The 22,860-nt window shown below is 42.1% G+C and overlaps 1 protein-coding gene across 4 annotated transcripts in view; it reads right to left on the reverse strand.

Moving 5' to 3' along the window:
- Nucleotides 1-22,860, reverse strand: part of LOC115151610 (polypyrimidine tract-binding protein 1) — a 30,241-nt gene that overhangs the window by 2,692 nt on the left and 4,689 nt on the right. Inside the window, exons 3-15 of one of the 4 annotated variants that reach the window (XM_029695681.1) lie at nt 17,255-17,285; nt 10,102-10,165; nt 9,788-9,960; nt 9,402-9,548; nt 6,862-7,020; nt 6,662-6,772; nt 6,287-6,476; nt 4,814-4,894; nt 4,406-4,542; nt 2,059-2,092; nt 708-800; nt 364-580; nt 112-189 (exon numbers count right to left, since the gene is read on the reverse strand). In XM_029695681.1, the coding sequence (XP_029551541.1) occupies nt 112-189; nt 364-580; nt 708-800; nt 2,059-2,092; nt 4,406-4,542; nt 4,814-4,894; nt 6,287-6,476; nt 6,662-6,772; nt 6,862-7,020; nt 9,402-9,548; nt 9,788-9,960; nt 10,102-10,165; nt 17,255-17,285 (1,515 nt within the window). The remainder of the gene's footprint in view (nt 1-111; nt 190-363; nt 581-707; nt 801-2,058; nt 2,093-4,405; nt 4,543-4,813; nt 4,895-6,286; nt 6,477-6,661; nt 6,773-6,861; nt 7,021-9,401; nt 9,549-9,787; nt 9,961-10,101; nt 10,166-17,254; nt 17,286-22,860) is intronic. The other 3 variants (XM_029695682.1, XM_029695683.1, XM_029695685.1) reach the window with 3 other exon arrangements.

Below are 22,860 nucleotides of genomic sequence, written 5' to 3' on the forward strand. Positions count from 1 at the left end.
TGCAGACTTTCCTTAAAACATCACCCACACAACCAGATAGAAAAGAATAAAGATGTAAAAAAAATACTAAACATGGCTGTTTTTTTTAGAAATGGGGAAAAGATAACGTACTGGAAGAACTTGAAGGCCTTGACCATTGCACCAGAGCTCGCAAACAGCATCTTAAGGTCATCCTCAACCACACAGGGACTAAAACGAAAGACACAATTGTAAAACTTGACAAGACTTTAGCAGTAGTTCACCAATACATACTGTAGCTATTGGCTGAGTTTTTCCTGTACCATGAAAGTGGTACCTGAGGACTAGCAGCTATCGAAAGAGTCAGTGGACTCATTGCAGCAGAAACGCCTCCGGTCTACTTACGGGATGTTTGAGAGGTGCAGGGTGGCTGAGGGAGGGAATATGTTGGAGTAGTTCTTGGAGCCGGGCTTCTTGAAGCGGTGTAGAGGGGAGTTGCTGTAGTCCTTTGTCAGGCCCTGGTCCTCGTGGCCCTCACGGGGCAGCTGAACATTGGTGTGTTTGGACAGGGTGACGCGCAGCGCTGTCCCGTGTAGCCTCTGGCCATTCAGGTGGCTCATTGCTGTTGGAAGCAGAGGTTAAGCACTGAGTCTTCTAATCCGAGATGCACATCGCTCCCTACATATGGTTTTGTTTAGCACTACTTTTCCTAGATTATTCCTTTCCAAGAAAGTTTAGCTGGGCCTTACCTAGCTGCGCCTGAGTCCCATCAGACATCTGGATCAGAGCGTTCTCCTTCTTGTTGAATAGGATCTTCACTCTCATTACATCACCATATACACCTTCACACAGATTTAGGAGGGGGAGGGGGGAGAGAACAACAGTTTGAAACCATGTCTTTGGGCACTTTTAAGATTTTAACACCCATTGGGAAGCTTGTGTATATGAATAACTTCCGTTCACAATCAAGTTGCTCCTCCATTTAGTCAAATGAGAAGGGGGTGAAATGCATTCTAGCAAGAGCGACTGAAGCCACTGATCATTAGAATGTTGCATCATGGCCACTAGTGTGAATTACTCAGGAGGTACAGTTTGTGTGACTTTACTACACCATAAAGGGCCATAAAAAAAATGTTAATCAAAGTGTAGGCTACTGTTTGGACATCTGTTTAAATAAACTCAAAGAATTGAAATTCTCAAAGAGAAAGGCAGTGGAACTGCAAAACGTTGCTACACTTGGATGGAAAAAGGTAAAGGGAAAATTAGGGTTTTATGTAGTTTATCAAGGAGGAAGTGACGTGTGTGTAAACCAAGTGACCCCTCCCTGTTGAATTGGTAAATAACATTGAAGACTGAAGACGCTTAATGGTTAAGAAAAAAACAGGGACCGAGTCAGAAATAAGAATAAGGATCCTAAGCTATGCAAAATTGGCCATATGTACTCTGATCATTAACCAAAAGCAATTGATACAGCGTTCATAAAAAGGGCATGCAAAATGAAAAAAATCCAGCATGCAAATTTACCATGAAAACTATGACTGAACAGACAAATGATAAAATCTTATGTAAGTTACAGCATCTCACTGAATTTCCACAAGATATTCTTATCAATTCAAATGCACAACCTGCAGTCTTGTAATTTCCACTATGCTTAAGGGAATAGAAAACTCTGATAAAAAACAATTATTCCTAGGTTCTCAGGTCATGAAACTGGTCAATAGTATTAAAGAGACTAGTCAGCCATATCTATATAGCGTGGGACCTAAAAATGCAGCCTTGAGAGATCGGCACGAAATTTGCATTGCTTTTAAGGTCCACATATATTCTTTCCCAATTTGGCTGAAGTTGACGACCAGCCTCAAACCATATCAACTATAGACACATTTCAGATAAGGAAACATTTTTGACCAATCTATTCCTTTAAAACATTTGCTATGCCCGTGGACACAAACACTGAAAATGCTGCAACTTTCCCACCAAGTTTCTCAAATCAACACGCAAAATGCATGAAACCAAAACATTTGAAACAAACTGGTTATGATAAATAGAACTGAACAAACAAGTAGTAATAATAAAAAAAAGGTGCCAATGACAACATACCGAAAAGAATAAAGAGGCATTGGGGCGTAACTCTCTTTATAAGACAGCAGAGGAAGGCAGCGGAGGGAGGAAGGGACAGGAAAAAGATCGGAGGCAGGAGAGTGGAGGTTCAACATATCATCCACAGCGGAGGCAGTTCCACGGGGTTGGATCATGAGGAGGGTTAATAAATTGGACAGGAGAGAGGAGGGGGGGGGAGATGTGGAGAGGTGGTTTATGTAACAACATGATATGAGCAGAGATGAGTGGATATGTTTATATGTGGTGTGTATTGAAGATGTGGTGTAATGGTTCAGAGAAAGAAGGTGGATACATGGGGCGTGCAGTCCGTTTGGCAAAAAAAGGTTATATAAAAAACATTATTTTTTTTAAAGAGGGTGAGATAGGGGGAATGGGGACAGAGAGAAACAAGAAAGAGGTATAAAAAAAAAAAAACAAGGTCAGTATACAGAGAAATATGAAGTGTTCCATCCAGTATAGAATGTGCTTTAAAAAGGGTTTAAATCATGTAAAGACCACTCAACCTACAATAAAACTAGGAGGAATGATACACACGAGTGTCTGAGACAATATTTATTCTAGAATTCTGTGAGTTTAAGTGTACCATTGGTATTAACATAAATACATACACTCTTTAAATGAATGATTGTAGAAATATTGGTTGGGCTTAAGCAAACGATAAAAGCAATATTGGCTCTAAATTAGATGAAAAATGGCTCTACATCTATGTGATAGGTTATGGGAATGATTTCTCAAAGAACAATTTAAAGTGTATCATGTTTAGTAGATGAAGAGGGACTGTAACATTATGTTGAGAAATTGAACGTTAATAGAAATACCACAGAGTTTATGTACAGTATGTAGGTCCTACTGTTTCTATGGTAAATACTATAGTTCGTATGCATGAGAAAGGCGCAAAAGCCAATCTGCATTTTGATTTAATGAAAACGTGCCAATATTTAGAATTATAATAATGATTGAATGAGTCAACATAAATGTATCTTCATGAAGTGTGTATATCCTAAGTGTTTGTTTGTATCTTCTCCCTGTGAAACACCGGTAACGGGGATGGTACAACAGGAGTGAGAGAATGAAAACTAGGGAAGAAGAAACCAAGAGCTCTGCTACACTAGACTTGTATGCAATGCCTTCTTGAAGGAGTTGACAGAGAAAAAGGGGGTGCTATATTAGGGTTGGTCGACTTCAGCCTTTGTCCTATCGTGACTAGGTGCCCATAAAACCTTATGAAATACATTAGCCACCCCCCATTTTCTTTTTTAAATAAATTAAAACTAAGCTAAAATGACAATTGGGCAAAAGCGCGAAATCGAATGCAACTGGACGAATCATGACAAAATATGTTTTAGAAAGCCTGGCAAGCGCAGGTAATGGTAAATATTTTCTAATATTCCTTTCTGGTGGAAGAGCAAAATATGACAGAACAGTTAGTGTCTTACCGTAGAGAGTTAGGTTATAGGCTGGATAGAAACAGTCTACCCTTTTCACAATTGCTTTATTTGCCTCATGAAACAATAGAAAAATAAGTTGTTTGTTCTCTCTCATAAAGCTATAATTGAGAATAGCCTATAGACTTTCTTGTTCTTTTTGAAAGTCACAACTACGGGACAACACCTTCGTAAGCTACTATATATGTATTTGGGTAATTAGCTAGACAAGGTAGTTGAGAAGTGTCCATTATTTAAAAAATAAATAGGTTTAGGCTATAGCCTAAATGCCCAGGCATCCGACAAACATTTTTGCGCCGCTTTCATGAATTAAGCTAAACCATTGTCTGTTACATCACAAGGTCGTCACCATTGATCTTGGCCTTCAGAAAATGCTATCGTAATATCGCCCCAGCTCTATGCTGTTGTATATCACCTAGGCATGACTTAATGTATGTGTGAGTGAATGAGAGAGAAGGGGGGGCTGAATTCTAAACATTTTCAATTGAAGTGGTACATTAACATAAATGTTTTAACACCAAGTGCCAGCATATAATACACAGCCATCAATGTACTTGGCATGTTTCATGTGGGCCCACTGAAGCAGCTCTCTCCACATACTGGCTGTAGTCCAATTCTCTACCCTTTTCCCCAAAGTCTGCACTCATTCACTGCCTCGCGTGGATTTAAAAGTACCTGGTGAGACGAAATATGGTGTAGAGTAGCCAAGACTTATGACAATCAACTTCCTTTAAAAACGCATGAAGGAAGAGTGAGCAAGTGCACACTTGGGGGAGCAGGGTAGGAAATAGGAAGGAAACCCACATCTACAGAGACGCTCACAGCTGGAGACTGTTGACCTGGGCCACCAGGGTGCGAGAGTGAGGCAAGGCAGGACTAACCTCTGGGTTGAGGTTACTGAGCAGCAGAACACAGTTGCCACCGGTGAGTTGGTGGAAGCCCATTCTGCCTGCAGCCGCTGCAGCCCCAGGCATGGTCAGATGGGCCAGGCCTCCAGGAACTCCCTGCATCGTCAGGCCTGCGGAGGGAAGCAAATGGAACAGGATAACGAATCAGTGAACAAGCTAAGAAATGGGTTGACAGATAAACGGCTGGACAGGAAGCCGCCCAACAATTGACTGCTAATCTGCTCATAGGTCAAGGTCTGCAAAATTATCAAAGTAGTCAGTGAAGCCACTCAATGGTAGTAGATGAGGCCAGTTTGCCCCTTTAAATGTAAAGTGCTAGTGAAAGTAAGTACAATCCAATGTTGGTCAGGGGCAAGCCGAGCGTCAGAGGAGCCAACTAACCTGCAGCTTGCTGAATGGTGAAGGCTGGGGGGAAGGCGTGAGCTCCTGCATATGGGTTGGCCGAGATAATCCCGGGAGGACCTTGAGAAAAACACGTGGATACAGAGGAGTGTTAATCGATTTCTTGAATTGATCGATTTATTGTAAATTATACAAATATAAATGTTCAAATTATTGGACAGGTGAAAAGGTACTGGGGTCAGCCATATACAATATATACACACACAAAAGTATGTTGGCAGCCCTTCAAATTAGTAGATTTAGCCATTTCAGCCACACCCGTTGCTGACAGGTGTATAAAATTGAGCACACAGCCATGCAATCTCCATAGACAAATATTGGCAGTAAAATGGCCTTACTGAAGAGCTTAGTGACTTTCAACGTAGCACCGTCATGAGATGCCACCTTTCCAAAAAGTCAGTTCGTCAAATTTCGGCCATGCTAGAGCTGCTCCGGTCAACTGTAAGTGCCGTTCTTATGAAGTGGAATCGTCTAGGAGCAACAACAGTACAGCCGCGAAGTGGTAGGCCACACAAATTCGCTGAGTGCTGAAGCGTGTAAAAATCATCTGTCCTGAGTTGCGACACTCAAGTTCCAAACTGTCTCTGGAAGCAAAGTCAGCACAATAACTGCTCGTCAGGAGCTTCATGAAATGGGTTTCCATGGTCGAGCAGCCGCACACAAGCCTAAGATCACCATGCGCAATGGCAAGCGTCAGCTGGAGTGGTGTAAAGCTCGCCGCCATTGGACTCTAGTGCAGTGGAATTGCATTCTCTGGAGTGATGAATCACGCTTCACCGTCTGGCAGTCTGACGGACTAATCTGGGTTTGGCGGATGCCAGGAGAACGCTACCTGCCCCAATGCATAGTGCCAACTGTAAAGTTCGGTTGAGGAGGAATAATAGTCTGGGGTTGTTTTTCATGGTTCGGGCCCCTTAGCTCCAGTGAAGGGAAATCTTAACGCTACAGCATACAATGACCTTCAAGAGGATTCTGTGCTTCCAACTTTGTGGCAACAGTTTGGGGAAGGCCCTTTCCTGTTTCAGCATGACAATGCCCCTGTGCACAAAGCGAGGTCCATACAGAAATGGATTGTCGAGATCGGTGTGGAAGAACTTGACTGGCCTGCACAAAGCACTGAGCTCAACCCCATCGAACACCTAAGGAATGAATTGGAACAGACTGCGAGACAGGCCTAATCACCCAACACCAGTACCCAACCTCACTAATGCTCGTGGCTGAATGGAAGCAAGTCCCCGTAGTAATGTTCCAACATCTAGTGGAAAGCCTTCCCAGAAGAGTGGTTATAGCAGTAAAGGGGGGACCAACTCCATATTAATGCCCATGATTTTGGAAGGAGATGTTTGAGGTGGTGGTGCCCACATACTTTGGTCAGGTAGTGTAGCTCCCCACCTGTTCAGTCGTGTCTAAATGAAAAGCGAGAAAAGACGGAGGTATTTTAAACATATTTACCATAGTACTCACCGAAGGCTGCAGCCATAGCCTGGTGGTCGATTGAGGGATGGCTGTCCCCCGTGGGTAGGTCGGGACGCGTGTAGTCCCGGCTCTTGTCGTTGTTGTACTTCACGTTCAGGCTGGTCAGCTTGGAGAAGTTGATGCGGAGGGTGCAGCAGGCGTTGTAGATGTTCTGCCCGTCTAAAGACTTCATCACAGGGCAACAGTTTCAACATTAAACTATCCATAAAAGTGCCAAATATCCAGGATTTGCTCATTCCTCTTTCAGAGTATTCCTTTCACCCTTTTCAAAAATGTAACACATTCAAGTCAGGATCTAAGAATACAATGACGTGCTGTGTATTATTGTGACAAGTAGAGGGTGCCACTCACAACTTTCGTGTGCTGAGCGGTCAGGCCGTCCGAGTACTGCAGCAGGGCCTGGAACTGGTTGTTTTTGGTAAAAGTGATGATCTTCAGCACCGCTCCGAACTTGGAGAAGATCTGCGAGCGATAACAGCATGGTCAGGGGGAATACAAACGTAGACCTATACATTCAAACATGTAGTGAGTGTGTTATAAGACTGTGTTACCTGATGCAGCACGTCCAGGGTGACGGGGTAGAAGAGGTTCTCCACTATGACACGCAGCACGGGGCTGGTCCCGCTCATGCTGGCCGAGGCATCCACCCCTGCCATGGGCATGCCCCCCGTCTGCACTACGTTCACCGCCTGCAGTGCCGCCTGGGCTCTCTGTGGGGAGGGGAAGAGAGGAGGGTGGTTCAGTGGAAGAGTTAAGAACCAAGTGGAATTCCACATGAAAGCTCAGGTAGAAATGTAATGAGTAGAGCTGACATGACTCCCAGACTAGAGGTCGACCAATTATGATTTTTCAACGCCGATACCGATTATTGGAAGACCAAAAAAAGCCGACACCGATTCAAAAATCGGCAGATTTGGATATATTTTTGTAATAATGACAATTACAACAATACTGAATGAACACTTATTTTTAAATAATATAATACATAAATAAAATCTATTTAGTCTCAAATAAAATGAAACGTGCTCAATTTGGTTTAAATAATGCAAAAACAGTGTTGGAGAAAGTTGTGCCATGTAAAAAAGCTGACCTTTAAGTTCCTTGCTCAGAACATGAGAACATATGAAAGCTGTTGGTTCAATATTCCCAGTTCTTCAATATTCCCAGTTCTTCAATATTCCCAGTTAAGAAGTTTCAGGTTGTAGTTATTATAGGAATTATGGCACGTCAACTATTTCTCTCTATACCATTTGTATTTCATATACCTTTGGCTATTGGATATTCTAATAGGCACTTTAGTATTGCCAGCCTAATCTCGTGAGTTGATATGCTTGAAGTCAAACAGCGCTGTGAAGCAAGCGTTGCTAAGAGCTGCTGGCAAACGCAGTAAAGTTTGAATGAATGCTTACGAGCCTGCTGCTGCCTACCACCGCTCAGTCAGACTGCTCTATCAAATCATAGAAAAACGAGCCTTTGGTCATTAATATTGTCAAATCCGGAAACTATCATTTTGAAAACAAAATGATAATTCTTTCAGTGAAATACGGAACCGTTCCGTATTTTATCGAACGGTTGGTATCCTAAGTCTAAATATTGCTGTTACATTGCACAACCTTCGATGTTATGTCATAATTATGGCAAATTAGTTTGCAACGAGCCAGGCGGCCCAAACTGTTGCACATACCCTGACTGCGTGCAATGAACGCAAGAGAAGTGACACAATTTCCCTAGTTAATATTGCTTGCTAACATGAATTTCTTTAAACCAAATATGCAGGTTTAAAAAAATATATACTTCTGTGTATTGATTTTAAGAAAGGCATTGATGTTTATGGTTAGGTACATTCGTGCAACGATTGTGCTTTTTTCGCAAATGCTCTTTTGTTAAATCATCCCCCGTTTGGCGAAGTAGGCTGTGATTCAATGATCGATGCGGTGCCTGTTAATTTATCATATGCAATGCAGGACAAGCTAGTTAATCTAGTAATATCATCAAACATGTGTAGTTAACTAGTGATTATGTGAAGATAGTTTTTTTATAAGTTTAATGCTAGCTAGCAACTTACCTTGGCTCCTTGCTGCACTCGCGTAACAGGTGGTCAGCCTGTCACGCAGTCTCCTCGTGGAGTGCAATGTAATCGGCATCCAAAAATGCTGATTACCGATTGTTCTGAAAACTTGAAATCGGCCCTAATTAAATCGGCCATGCCGTAGGTCGACCTCTACCACAGACAGTCATCTGTGTTCTACACAAAACATTTAAATAAGCTAAGATCTTTAAGTTTCACCTCACTGAATAAACTCAGGTTAGCAATATAGCCCAAGTTCCTAGGTGCTTGACATTCACAAGAGAAATATCCGTAAAAAAATGTTTAAACATTTGTGGGGTGGGTAAAAGATTACATGTTTGTATACACATCAGTGGAAACTCTGGGGCCTATTTGTGAGTGTAATACACCTGGTGGGAAGAAAATGGAGAGAAACTTGGAGAGAAACTTCGTAGGGGAGTGTCTCCCAGGGGAGTGCCTCATTTGGAGGGCGCATAGTACACACTACACACTCAACCACAAGATATGCAGGGAAAGGTAAACAAGCCTTTAAGCTTGTGAAACACACTGCAAAAGAAGGTATAAGTTGCAGATTAACAAATTAGCAGTCGAATGCCGACAGCTCCATTTTTGCTAACATGGAAAATCTTAATTCTGATTGGCAGTTGTCAGCTATGATGCTGACAAGTAGACAGGTGGTTTGCTTGTGCAACCACACAAGCCCTGGCAAGAACAGAGAGTTCCCAAATGAGTCATTTTGACCCTGAAAAACAGGAAACAGAGGGACGAGCTAGAGCCCATAGCTTCCATGGCCGGTTCAAAATATCTCTAAAAGGGAAACCCACTTCATGTTGGCGCTAAGCCTCAAACACTTTGCTCAGAGCTTCCAACAAACAAAACAAAAAAGCTATCTGAATGAAGAGTCCTTGAGTCAAGTCCATATGTAGGCTTACAACTTCTCTTATGGCCTTCCACAAGAGTACACCTGAGCAGAAAGGGTTGTGAACAGTTGAGAAGGATGCACACTACATGAACGTGACTCACCACTTGGTTGGGGGAGTTGTCAGTCTTGAGCTCCTGGTGGTTGGAGTACTGCAGGAAGATGGGGTGGTTGCGGATGACGGGCGTCACAGATGCGTAATAGCTGACCATGGCCTGGGCCGCGTCCTCCGTGTTCATCTCTATGAAGGCCTGGACACACAGGAGAATGCAATAAGAAAAACATCTCTGAACAGCACTACATGTTCCTTTCTGGATAACACTTGGCGGCTGCTACTACCACCACCACCATTACCTGCTAGAGCTAATGAGCCAGTGGTTCTCAAACCTCTTCTCAGGGACCCCCCAGACATTTCACAATTTTGCTGTAGCCCCTGGGCTTGAATCAGGTGTATTAGTTCTGGAATAGAAATGCATGTGAGAACACTTACCTGGTTCTTTCCTTTGAGCATGAGCAGGTTGGTGACTTTACCAAAGGACAGGCCCAGGGAGATGACCTCAGCCTCGTTGATGTCGTCGGGGAGCTTGCGCATGTGGATAACGCGTGACGGGATGCCTGGGCTCCTTATGTCACCTTTGAACTTCTTGCTGTCATTGCCATTGGCTGTGGAAGAAATGCAGAGCACAGTTTAGATGTACATCCTTCTGGAGAAATAGATGTGTTGGAAGAGGTGATGCTCAACTTGAAAAAGTGTGTTTATTACTTTGATATTAAAACAAAAAAAATGTCAGTTTCAACACTAACCTGCTGCGCTGGTCATTATATAGGGTCCGTTTGAGGCGCAGGAGAAAAGCTCGTCTGATCCTCTCTGCAAAGGGGAAAGGACATGATGTTGAGACCAATGCAGAATCTCACCACCGGCATGAACTTGTAAAGGGAAAAGGAGAAACAACTTCCTGTATACATTGGCAACACAAAAAAAACCGTGTAACAATAACCACTAAGTAAACCCTCCACTTTGACCTTGCAAAACAATGGGGAGACCAATATTGACAATGGCACGGGTTGTCCCAGTCACAGGTCGTCACCATCACAGCCTAAACTAACAGATAGCCTAGTAGTCATGTTCCATCAACAGCCTTGCCTTCAACCGGGTGACCCATTGAGTCAAACACGGGCCAGCAGGCATCGCCTTGTGACAATGGGAACAGGGAAAACAGGAAAGGGTCAGCTGCTTAGCTAACAGGAAAGGTTCTAGGACCACCCCTGAGCTACAAGTAGATGGCCAAATGGTGAAGCCAACATCCCAACCTCATTCAGACAAAAGCAGAGGAATGTGCATAGATGGGACCATATGCAGACTGATGATGCCATCTATTTTGTGAAATGCACCAGTCCCTCCTGCAGCAAAGCACCCCCACAACATGATGCTGCCACCCCCGTGCTTCACGGTTGGGATGGTGTTCTTTGGCTTGCAAGCCTCCCCCTTTTTCCTCCAAACATAACGATGGTCATTATAGCCCAACAATTCTATTTTTGTTTCATCAGACCAGAGGACATTTCTCCAAAATGTACGATCTTTGTCCCCATGTGCAGTTGCAAACCGTAGTCTGGCTTTTTTTATGGTGGTTTTGGAGCAGTGGCTTCTTCCTTGCTGAGCGGCCTTTCAGGTTATGTCGATATAGGACTCGTTTTACTGTGGATATAGATACTTCTGTAACCGTTTCCTCCAGCATCTTCACAAGGTCCTTTGCTGTTGTTCTGGGATTGATTTACACTTTTCACACCAAAGTACGTTCATTTCTAGGAGACAGAACGCATCTCCTTCCTGAGCGGTATGACAGCTGCGTGGTCCCGCGGTGTTTATACTTGCGTACTAATGTTTGTACAGATGAACGGAGTACCTTCAGGCATTTGGAAATTTCTCCCAAGGACAAACCAGACTTGTGGAGGTCATACATTTTTTTCCTGAGGTCTTAGCCTATTTATTTTGATTTTCCCATGATGTCAAGCAAAGAGGCACCAAGTTTGAAGGTAGGCCTTGAAATACATCCACAGGTACACCTCCAATTGACTCAAATGTTGTCCATTAGCCTAATCAAAGCTTCTAACGCCATGACATCCTTTTCTGTAATTTTCCAAGCTGTTTAAAGGCACAGTCAACTTAGTGTATGTAAACTTCTGACCCACTGGAATTATGATAGTGAATTATAAGTGAAATAATCTGTCTGTAAACAATTGTTGGAAAAATGACTTGTGTCATGCACAAAGTATATGTCCTAAGCGACTTGCCAAAACTATAGTTTTAACAAGACATTTGTGGAGTGGTTGAAAAACGAGTTAATGACTCCAACCTAAGTGTATGTAAACTTCCGACTTCAACTGTTCAAGGCCCTATAAAAATGGGAGTTAGAGTTAAGTATGCTTTACAACGTGTGTAAAAAGAGGCTGCACACCAGCTGTCCTCTATATAACATCAACAAAAAGGGGAAACTGAAAAAGCTAAAGAAAACGATTCACCGTCCGCTAGCCAGCTCTTTTCAAGTGACCACCGGAGTACACAAATAAACAGACTTCTGCAGGGCTGAGACGCCCAACAGAATGCCCTCTCTCTCCCCCACCAGCCACTCCAAATTCTACTTGGTCGGGACTCAATGAAAACCATACCTGAGGGGCAGGGGGGTTAGTGTGGGTAAAGGGCTTTAAAAAGAGGCTTAGTAGCTAAATGCATGTTCCTGGTGCTGCTATAGATGACACTTTAAAGAGGATATTGCAGGGCTGGCAGGCAAAGTCACAAAGCAGGCTTTGTCTGCCACTAAATATCCCTTTCACGCACAGACCAAAATTCCACTAATTTACCATGCACGATTTTTTTATACCAGCTTATTTTATATCTGAAAGGGGTAGGGGTAAAAAATATGGCTAATTAAAATCCACCTAAAGACCTAATCATGAATCCTGCATACAGGAAAATACAGGTAGCAGGTCTGTGTGAATGGTTCTCTGCTTTTTTGCAGGTAAATTAATTTACACTTCCATTTTTAAACACCTCCCAAATTTGAAATGCAAACAGCCCCCATGGTTTTAACACCACCACCCACCCCTCCAAATTGTCCAGTTACACACTGATATGTATAAAGGGGTGGCGATACACACACACACACACACACACGAAAGAGGTAAGTAAATAAGGCTATTTGAAAGAAGGGGGGGGTCATATACACGTCACTTCAGTCTGAAATGGGTATAACATTCTCACAAATGGCCTATACAAGGGTGAGAAGAAAACAGTTACTACACTCAATTGGCCAGACTGCCTCCTAGCCCCTTTTTGATTAGACTAAACAGTTGATATGTATTGGGCTGTGAAGTGTTAAGCCCATTAAATATTATGCTCTATAAAATAAAAACTACACGATCAGAACAGGCACCTTTGTCAGAAAACTCAGTTAAGCGGCAATGTTCCAAAAATCTGTGCTGAGGCAATGGGTTAACAAATGTTAATGAAGTGAGTTGTGTTGTAGAGAAGTTTGAGGGAGCCATCTTATCGAAGGCATAAATTAACCAGATTAGAAAAGGAGAGACAAATATAAATATAAATTATGTATTTATATAAATATATCAATAAATAAAGAGTTAACAGGCGAGCAGGAGTCAATACACCTCAAGAATGGGGCCGTTACCGGGGCAGCCTTGAATGTCACTCCGTCACTATAGGAACAGAGAAAAGGCTGATTCTCCTCGGACCAACAGCTAGGTGTACATTTCTCCCAGCAATTACCAAGCTGCACACAATATTTGCCAAACCAGTTATGACCCCTCTAAAAAAAAAGTTAATTAAGAACGGCAACTCAATGCTTTGCCTCTTTGAGCCACTAGGTCTGGGCTCCGTGAGTTTTAATCTAGCTCATAACGCAAATCAAATAAAATGTTATTGGTCACATACACATGGTTAGCAATGTTATTGCGAGAGTAGCGAAAAGCTTGTGCTTCTAGTTCTGACAGTGCAGCAATATCTAACAATTCCACAACAAATACCTAACACAAATTTATGTAAAGGAATGGAATAAGAATATATAAATATATGGATGAGCAATGACAGAGCGGCGGCATAGGCTAAGATGCAATAGATATCATATGTATATACTGTATTCTATGAGTAATGCAAGATATGCAAACATTATTAAAGTGGCATCATTAAAGTGACCAGTGTTCCATTTACTCAAGTGGCCAATGATTTCAAGTCTGTATGTAGGCAGCAGACTCTCTGTGTTAGTGATGGATATTTAACAATCTGATGGCCTTGAGATAGAAGCTGTTCATCGGTCTCTCGGTCCCAACTTTGATGCACCTGTACTGACCTCGCCTGCTAGATGAACAGACAGTGGCTCAGGTGGTTGTTGTCCTTGATCTTTTTGGCCTTCCTGGACATCGGGTGCTGTAGGTGTCCTGGAGGGCAGGTAGATTGCCCCCGGTGATGTGTTGTGCAGACCGCACCACCCTCTGGAGAGCCCTGCGGTTGTGGGCGGCGCAGTTGTGCCTTCTTCGCCATACGGTCTGTGTGGGTGGACCATTTCAGTTTGTCGATGATGTGTACACCGAGGAATTTAACTTTCCACTTTCTCCACTGCTGTCCCGTCGATGTGGGTGCTTCCTCTGCGGTTTCCCGAAGTCCACGATTATCTCCTTTGTTTTGTTGACATTGAGTGAGAGATTATTTTCCTGACACCATACTCCGTGGCCCTCACCTCCTCCCTGTAGGCTGCCTCGTCATTGTTTGTGATCAAGCCTACTACTGTGTCGTCTGCAAACTTGATGATTGAGTTGGAGGCGTGCATGGCCACTTAGTCATGGGTGAACAGGGAGTACAGGAGGGGGCGGAGAACGCATCCTTGTGGGGCCCCACTGTTGAGGATCAGCGAAGTGGATACGATGGAAGTCCAGGACCCAATGACCCAGGGCATCGAGCTTAATGATGCGCTTGGAGGGTACTATGGTGTTGAATGCTGAGCTACAGTCAATGAACAGCATTCTTACATAGGTATTCCTCTTGTCCAGATGGGATAGGGCAGTGTGCAGGCGATTGCATCGTCTGTGGACCTATTGGGGCGGTAAGCAAATTGAAGTGGGTCTAGGGTGACAGTTAAGGTGATATGATCCTTGACTCGTCTCTCAAAGCACTTCATGATGACAAAAGTGAGTGCAACAGGGCAATAGTCATTTAGTTCAGTTACATTCTTGGGAACAGGAACAATGGTGGCCATCTTGAAGCATGTGGGGACTGCAGACTGGGATAGACTGAATATGTCTGTAAACACACCAGCCAGCTGGTCTGCGCATGCTCTGAGGACACGACTAGGGGTGTGCTGGCTACCTAACAACGTTTGCTAATGGCAACTGCAATGATCAAAAACAGGCTCTTTACCATATTTTTCCTAATTAGCTTGCGTTGGGAAACAGAGGCCAGAGGAACAACATGCATGTAGAAAATGGGGTGGAAACGTATCTGCATGTGCTGAATAGGTTCCATTGATCCCCATGCCCCCACCCTCTCCCATCCTTGAGGAATGCAATAGAGGTCCCCATGCCCCCATGATCCCCATGCCCCCACCCTCTCCCATCCTTGAGGAATGCAATAGAGGTCCCCATGCCCCCATGATCCCCATGCCCCCACCCTCTCCCATCCTTGAGGAATGCAATAGAGGTCCCCATGCCCCCATGATCCCCATGCCCCCACCCTCTCCCATCCTTGAGGAATGCAATAGAGGTCCCCATGCCCCCATGATCCCCATGCCCCCACCCTCTCCCATCCTTGAGGAATGCAATAGAGGTCCCCATGCCCCCATGATCCCCATGCCCCCACCCTCTCCCATCCTTGAGGAATGCAATAGAGGTCCCCATGCCCCCATGATCCCCATGCCCCCACCCTCTCCCATCCTTGAGGAATGCAATAGAGGACCCCATGCCCCCATGATCCCCATGCCCCCACCCTCTCCCATCCTTGAGGAATGCAATAGAGGACATCAACACAGCCAAGGTAAATAGTCTTTTTTTAAATTACCCATTCCCCACACCAATTTGATTAAAAAAGTAAGCGAACAATATGCAACGTCATAGGATTTCAGTTAGCTGATGGAAAATCCCTAAAGGGCATTTGACGAATAAAACAGTAGATAACACTTCCATAGTGGCATTTCAAGAACATGATGTAAAAGGGTTACAATTTTCTCCAGGATAACCACAACTGATCCAGTGAATAAACCAAATAACTAAATATTGCACTTTCCTTCTTACAATATTACTAACTAAGCCTAACAGTAAAGGAACACCATTTGGTACCCATCTAAATTACAGTTCCGTCGGCAGTTTGTAATGACACACCTCAGGGGAGAACAGGAAACAAGAGGCAAGAGGCAATTAGAAAACAGATGGAAAAAACACCCATATTCCAGTAAACTGCTCCCTTTTCCTGTGAAAATAAACCGCTCCATATTACCACCACCCCCATCTTAAGGTTACCGCTGGCTTGTGCGTAACAAAATAGCCTTCTCATATACACGTGGTACCTGTAAGAATCTGTCTTTGTGCTAAGGGTCCCCGTGGCTAGGAACATACCACAGAATATTACCTATGCAAAAAGAGCAGCGGGGAATGCTGTTGCTGAGGGGTGGCTGTTGAAGGGCAAGCTGGAAGTCAGCAGTAACAGCGTTGTAGAACACAGACTACTAACACGACGAGCTAGGAACACTTAGCGTTTAATCGCTATCCCCTACCCACATATCTTGGAGGAGCCACTCAACATCAGGGAGATGAGGTAGCACTTACCACTGCATGTCTGCACTCGTTCAAACTTCCACCATCTAGAAACATCTGCTTTTGCTCAAGCTAGCTAGCCCCGGCCCACAGACAGCAGGGCTCCAACGGGGGACATTGTGTGTGTTTAAAGTTGTTATTTTCCTGGGAAGGGTCTCAAGGGAGGGATGACACCATCCTATGAGTGGTAGAGCATTAGAGGGGCTAAAAATGAGTGGGACATGTACTGACGTAATCAGTGATGAGACAGAAGTCCGTAAAGAGAAGAGGGCTTGGAGGAGCCAGAGTGCTGGAACATACCACAGAGAGCATTCCAGGCACAATGCCAAAGACAACCAATAATTAGGCCCTACCGTTTCCACAGCAATAGCAATGTTCTCACCACACCGGATGGAAACAGTTTTAGAGATTTAAACTAGGCAACTGGTTACCAGTGACTGGGCATTGCGTGCTTTACTTACTTGACGTGTAGCGAAATGTAACAAAACAAGCAACATTAATTGTATCTACTACTAGTTAGTGAATGCCTCCTTTACAGTTTCACAACACTGTTTAAATAGCCAACTAGAATACAAACAAAGGAACCTGTTAGGGGACTTGAAACCACAACCTTTGCAACAGAATATTCCCATTGCCAGATGCAAACTGGTTGTAGGCGTGCCTTCTTATGCTAGCTTCTTTCTACTCTTTCATTTCTGATGCAGCAACACTGGGCATGGCTGTGTGACCCCAATGATCCAGTTGACAGGACTAAATGTAGCCTTAGCAACAACTGGGCTACAATTTGTAAATCCTGCACAGCACACTGCTACATCTATAAATCATCCTAATCTGAAGACCTAGTCAAACACCTTGTTGAATAGAGATGGGAATTGCCAGGGACGTCACGATATGGTATTATCACGAAACGTAGGTGCCAATACGATATGTATTGGGATTCAATACTGTGATTTGATGTTCCAAACATATAGCTCTCTATATGTCTGCTGCAGAGAGACAAGGGAGCATGAGAAAATGAGTTGATAAGTCATAGAAATAAATGCTGAAAAGTAGATGCATATCACAGTATCTTGGACGATATAACTATCGATTTTTCACCCCACCACTAATGTCGAAAAGGAAAAAGGAGAAAAGAGGTGCCTACCTTTGTACCAACTGTAATATCATGGACACTGCTGTGAAGAAAAGAGAAGACAGGAATGTTAGAAGCAGTATAGATGAAAAATTGAAACGCCAAAAATGTAGGGTTAAGGAACTAAGAGGTTCACTATTGTGTAGTAAAGATTCAAGAATCCCCAAAATGGTAGAGAAAAAGCAACAGCTAGCCAACTAGAATAGTTTATCAGTTGCAGAAAAGTTGGAAATGCCAGTCAGTCAACATTTGTACAATGAGGCTGCTCAATATTTGTTTTATTGTCCCAGGTTCTAACCTTAACCAGGCTGCCTAGCCAACAATAAATAATGTTCTGCTAAAGAGCTGGATGTCACGTCAGATAGAAAAAGCTGAGTTCAGACCAAACACTTCCTGACTCAGATGCAAAAATCACCTACACTCAGCACTTAAGTGTACAGGCCTAAGTCAATGACTAGTCAAAAAGGGACCATCCAGAACATTAGATTCAGTGAAGTTTTACAGCTCGTCAGTGTGTGGTCCTAAAAAACTGAAATGATTTACTTCTGGTTTGTTCAACCATTGCTATGGGCAAAATTAAAATGGGGAAAGAATAGGGTTTTGGGAAAAAAAACGCAGAAAATAAGGTCTGAGGTTACGACAGGCTTATGAGATCTTATACATTTTGTTCTATGAGATAAATAGCAGGCAGTTAAATATGATCCTTATGAATGATGCTTTTATGAGAGTTGTGCTTTTTATACTACATTAATGCTTCAAAATTCACAAAAAGTTACATTAGCCGATGAAGATTCTCATAGAACAAAAAATCCTGTGTGTTTACCACACACACACACCTTATTTTTATTGTTTTATCCAAAAGCGGCATTACATTTTTCCATAGGCTTTCCCTGTTATAGGAAACCTATATAATTTGAGGAGTAAAAATGTGCTTAACAAGTCACATAATAAGTGGCATGGATTCAATCTGTGTGCAATAAAAGTGTTAAACATGATTTTGAATGAGTCGAGCAGTCAATTTCCAAACAGAGATTCAACCACAAAGTTATTAATTACACTTTGGATGGCATCAATACACCCTGTCACTACAAAGTCACCGGTGTCCTTCCCAACTCAATTGCCAGAGAGGAAGGAAACCACTCAGGGATTTCAACAGGAGGACAATAGTGACTTTAAAAAACAGTTAGAGTTTAATAGCAGTGATAGAAAACTGGAGGACGGATCAACAACATTGTAGTTACTCCACAATACTAACCTAACTGACAGACTGAAAAGAAGGAAGCCTGTACAGAATACAACTATTCCAAAACATGCATCCTGTTTGCAATAAGGCACTAAAGTAAAACTGCAAAAAGTGTGGCAAAGCAATTAACTTTGTCCTGAAAGTGTTATGTTCGGAGCAAATCCAATACGACACATTAATGCGTATCACTCTCCATATTTTCAAGCATGGTGGTGGCTACATCGTGTTATAGGTATGCTTGTAATCGTTAATGACTGGAGTTTTTCAGGATAAAAAAAAAATGAACTGAATGGAGCTAAGCACAGCCAAAATCCCAGAGGAAAACCTGGTTCAGTCTGCTTTCCACCAGACACTGGGAGTTGAATGCACCTTTCAGCAGGACAATAACCAAACACACAAGATGACAAATCTATACTTGTAAATGAGATTTCTGAATTTCATTTTCAATCAATTTGTAGAAATGTCTAAAAACATGTTTTCACTTTGTCATTATAGGGTACCGTGTGTAAACGTGTGAGAATTATTTTTAATCCACTTTGAATTCAGGCTGTAACAACAAGCTGTGGAATAAGTCAAGGGGTATGAATACTTAGTGCCTTCACAATCTAAAAAAAAATTATATACGGTTTCTCTAAATAAGCTTTGTTGTACAATTAAAAAGGTGAAATGCACTGCATTTCAAATAGTCAGGAATAATCTAATGAATGCAGGGCTTGCGAAATTATACCTAAATATCAGCCTTCCACAACCATAAGACCCACTAATAATGTAATTATTTTATCAAAATTGTTTAACCTGCTTTTTTGTAATAATCACTGATCTGGCTTTCAGGTACAGATGAAGTCAGACGTTTACATACACTTAGGTTGCAGTCATTAAAACTCGTTTTTCAACCACTCCACAAATGTCTTGTTAACAAACTATAGTTTTGGCAAGTCGCTTAGGACATCTACTTTGTGCATGACAAGTTATTTTTCCAAAAATTGTTTAGACAGATTATTTCACTGTATCACAATTCCAGTGGGTCAGAAGTTTACATACACTAAGTTGACGGTGCCTTTAAACACCTTGGAAAATTCCAGAAAAAGATGTCATTGTAGAGGTCGACCGATTATGATTTTTCAACGCCAATACCGATTATTGGAGGACCCAAAAAAAGTCGGCCAATTTTTTACATTTATTTGTAATAATGACATTTAGAACACTAAATGAACACTTAACTTAATACATCAATAAAATCAATTTAGCCTCAAATAAATAATGAAACATGTTCAATTTGGTTTAAATAATGCAAAAACAAAAGTGTTGGAGAAGAAAGTAAAAGTGCAATATGTGCCATGTAAGAAAGCTAACGTTTAAGTTCCTTGCTCAGAACATGAGAACATATGAAAGCTGGTGGTTCCTTTTAACATGAGTCTTCAATACTCCCAGGTAAGAAGTTTTAGGTTGTAGTTATTATAGGACTATTTCGCTCTATACGATTTGTATTTCATATACCTTTGACTATTGGATGTTCTTATAGACACTTTAATATTGCCAGTGTAACAGTATAGCTTCCGTCCCTCTCCTCGCTCCTACCTGGGCTCGAACCAGGAACACATTGACACCAGCCACCCTCGAAGCAGCATTACCCATGTAGAGCAAGGGGAACAACCACTCCCAAGTCTCAGAGCAAGTGACGTTTCAAACGCTATTAGCGTGCACCTGGCTAACTAGCTAGCCATTTCACATCGGTTACACCAGCCTAATCTTGGGAGTTGATAGGCTTGAAATCATAAACAGCGCAATGCTTGAAGAATTGCGAAGAGCTGCTGGCAAACGCACGAAGGTGCTGTTTGAATGAATGCTTACGAGCCTGCTGCTGCCTACCACCGCTCAGTCAGACTGCTCTATCAAATCATAGACTTAATTATAATAAAAACACACAAAAATACAAGCCGTAGGTCATTAATATGGTCGAATACGGAAACTATAATCTCGAAAACAAAATGTTTTTCCTTTCAGTGAAATACGGAACCGTTCCGTATTTTATCTAACGGGTGGCATCCCTAAGTCTAAATATTCCTGTTACATTGCACAACCTTCAATATTATGTCATAATTATTTACAATTCTGGCAAATTAGTTTGCAACGAGCCAGGCGGCCCAAACTGTTGCACATACCCTGACTCTGCGTGCAATGAACGCAAGAGAAGTGACAATTTCACTTGGTTAATATTGCCTGCTAACCTGGATTTAGCTAAATATGCAGGTTTAAAAATGTATACTTCTGTGTATTGACTTTTTAAGAAAGGCATTGCTGTTTATGGTTAGGTACAGCCGTGCAACAATTGTGCTTTTTTCGCAAATGCTCTTTTGTTAAATCATCCCGTTTGGCGAAGTCGGCTGTCTTTGTTAGGAAGAAATAGTCTTCACAGTTTGCAACGAGCCAGGCGGCCCAAACTGCTGCATATACCCTGACTCTGTTGCAAGAGAAGTGACACATTTTCCCTAGTTAAAGAAATTCATGTTAGCAGGCAATATTAACTAAATATGCAGGTTTAAAATATATATACTTGTGTATTGATTTTAAGAAAGGCATTGATGTTTATGGTTAGGTACACGTTGGCGCAACGTGTACCTAAGCGATTATATGCAAGGCAGGACAGGCTAGATAAACTAGTAATATCAACCATGTGTAGTTAACTAGTGATTGATTGATTTATTGTTTTTTTTTTATAAGATAAGTTTAATGCTAGCTAGCAACTTACCTTGGCTTCTTACTGCATTCGCGTAACAGGCAGGCTCCTCGTGGAGTGCAATGTAAAGCAGGTGGTTAGAGCGTTGGACTAGTTAACCTTAAGGTTGTAAGATTGAATCCCCGAGCTGACAAGGTAAAAAATCTGTCGTTCTGCCCCTGAACAAGGCAGTTAACTCACCGTTCCTAGGCTGTCATTGAAAATAAGAATGTGTTCTTAACCTGTTGGGGCCAGGGGGCAGGATCTTATCCCGGTATTGGGATTCATTGTCATGTGACCATGGCGGGGAATTCAAAACTGCAAGAGTCTAATCATTTCAAATAATCAACTATTTTCCTCCATTTGAAAGATACACATCTCCTAAATCTAACCACGTTGTCCGATTTTCAAAGAGGCTTTACGGAGAATGCATAAAGTTAGGTTATGTTAGGAGAGTACATTGACAATAACTGTGTGTAATGTTTAGCCAATTCAAAGAAGGGCATCAACACAGACAGAAAACAAGCTAGAATTATGCACTTACCTTTGACAATCTGCATCAGATGACACTCATAGGACATTATGTTATACAATACATGCATTTTTAGTTCCATCAAGTTCATATTTATATCCAAAAACAGCATTTACAGTCGCGGTGAAATTCAGAATTTTTTCCGGCTCGAATGCTCCCAGTGAATCCAGCGTTACAAATCACGGAATTACTATTCGAAAACATTGGTAAATTATAATATTGTCATTCAAAGAATAATATATTATCATCTCGTAATTGCTACCGAATGGCCAGATCTCAAAATAACTTTACTGGGAAATCACATTTTGCAATAAACGGGGTACTATGCTAAGAACAATAGGCTAGGCTATACAGGTTAGCAGCATCTAATATCATAATAACATTGTAAATATCCCCTTACCTTTGATTATCTCCATCAGAAGGCACTGCCAGGAATCCCAGGTCCAGAACAAAATGTGGTTTTTTTTGACAAAGTTCATAATTTATGTCCAAATAACACCAAGTAGTTAGCGTTCAGTAGGCTCCCACAAAACGTGGTGGGGGGGGGTGTAAAATCACGCCGAAAAGCTAAAAAAACCTAGTAAATAATCTATTTACGTTCGTTCAAACATGTCAAACGTTGTTTAGCATCAATCTTTTGGTCCATTTTTAACGTGAAACATCAGTAAACATCAGTAATATTTTCACACGACCTATCCTGTGTCTAGAAAAACGATTATGACAAATTCACTCTTCTCAGATTTATGCGCAGGCGCGAAAAAATGAAGTGACGACATGTCAACTTCCCTGCATTCTAATTTGCTCTGTGTTAATCATAGACGCTTCAAACAACTTTATAAAGATCGTTGACATCTAGTGGAAGCCATAGGAGTTGCGAAATGAATCCTTTCTCACTGTGGTATCTATAAAACAATGACACTAAATAGTACAGTCACAAAATTCACATTTTTTTTAAATCTATTTTTCACAGGTTTTTGCCTGCAATATGAGTTTTGTTATACTTACAGACACCATTCAAACTGTTTTAGAAAATTCAGAGTGTTTTCTATCCGAATGTGTTAATAATATGCATATCCTAGCTTCTGAGTTGGTGTAGGAGGCAGTTAAAAATGGGCACATATTTTTTG

Source organism: Salmo trutta, chromosome 17 (assembly GCF_901001165.1).
Source record: "Salmo trutta chromosome 17, fSalTru1.1, whole genome shotgun sequence".
NCBI lineage: Eukaryota > Metazoa > Chordata > Actinopteri > Salmoniformes > Salmonidae > Salmo > Salmo trutta.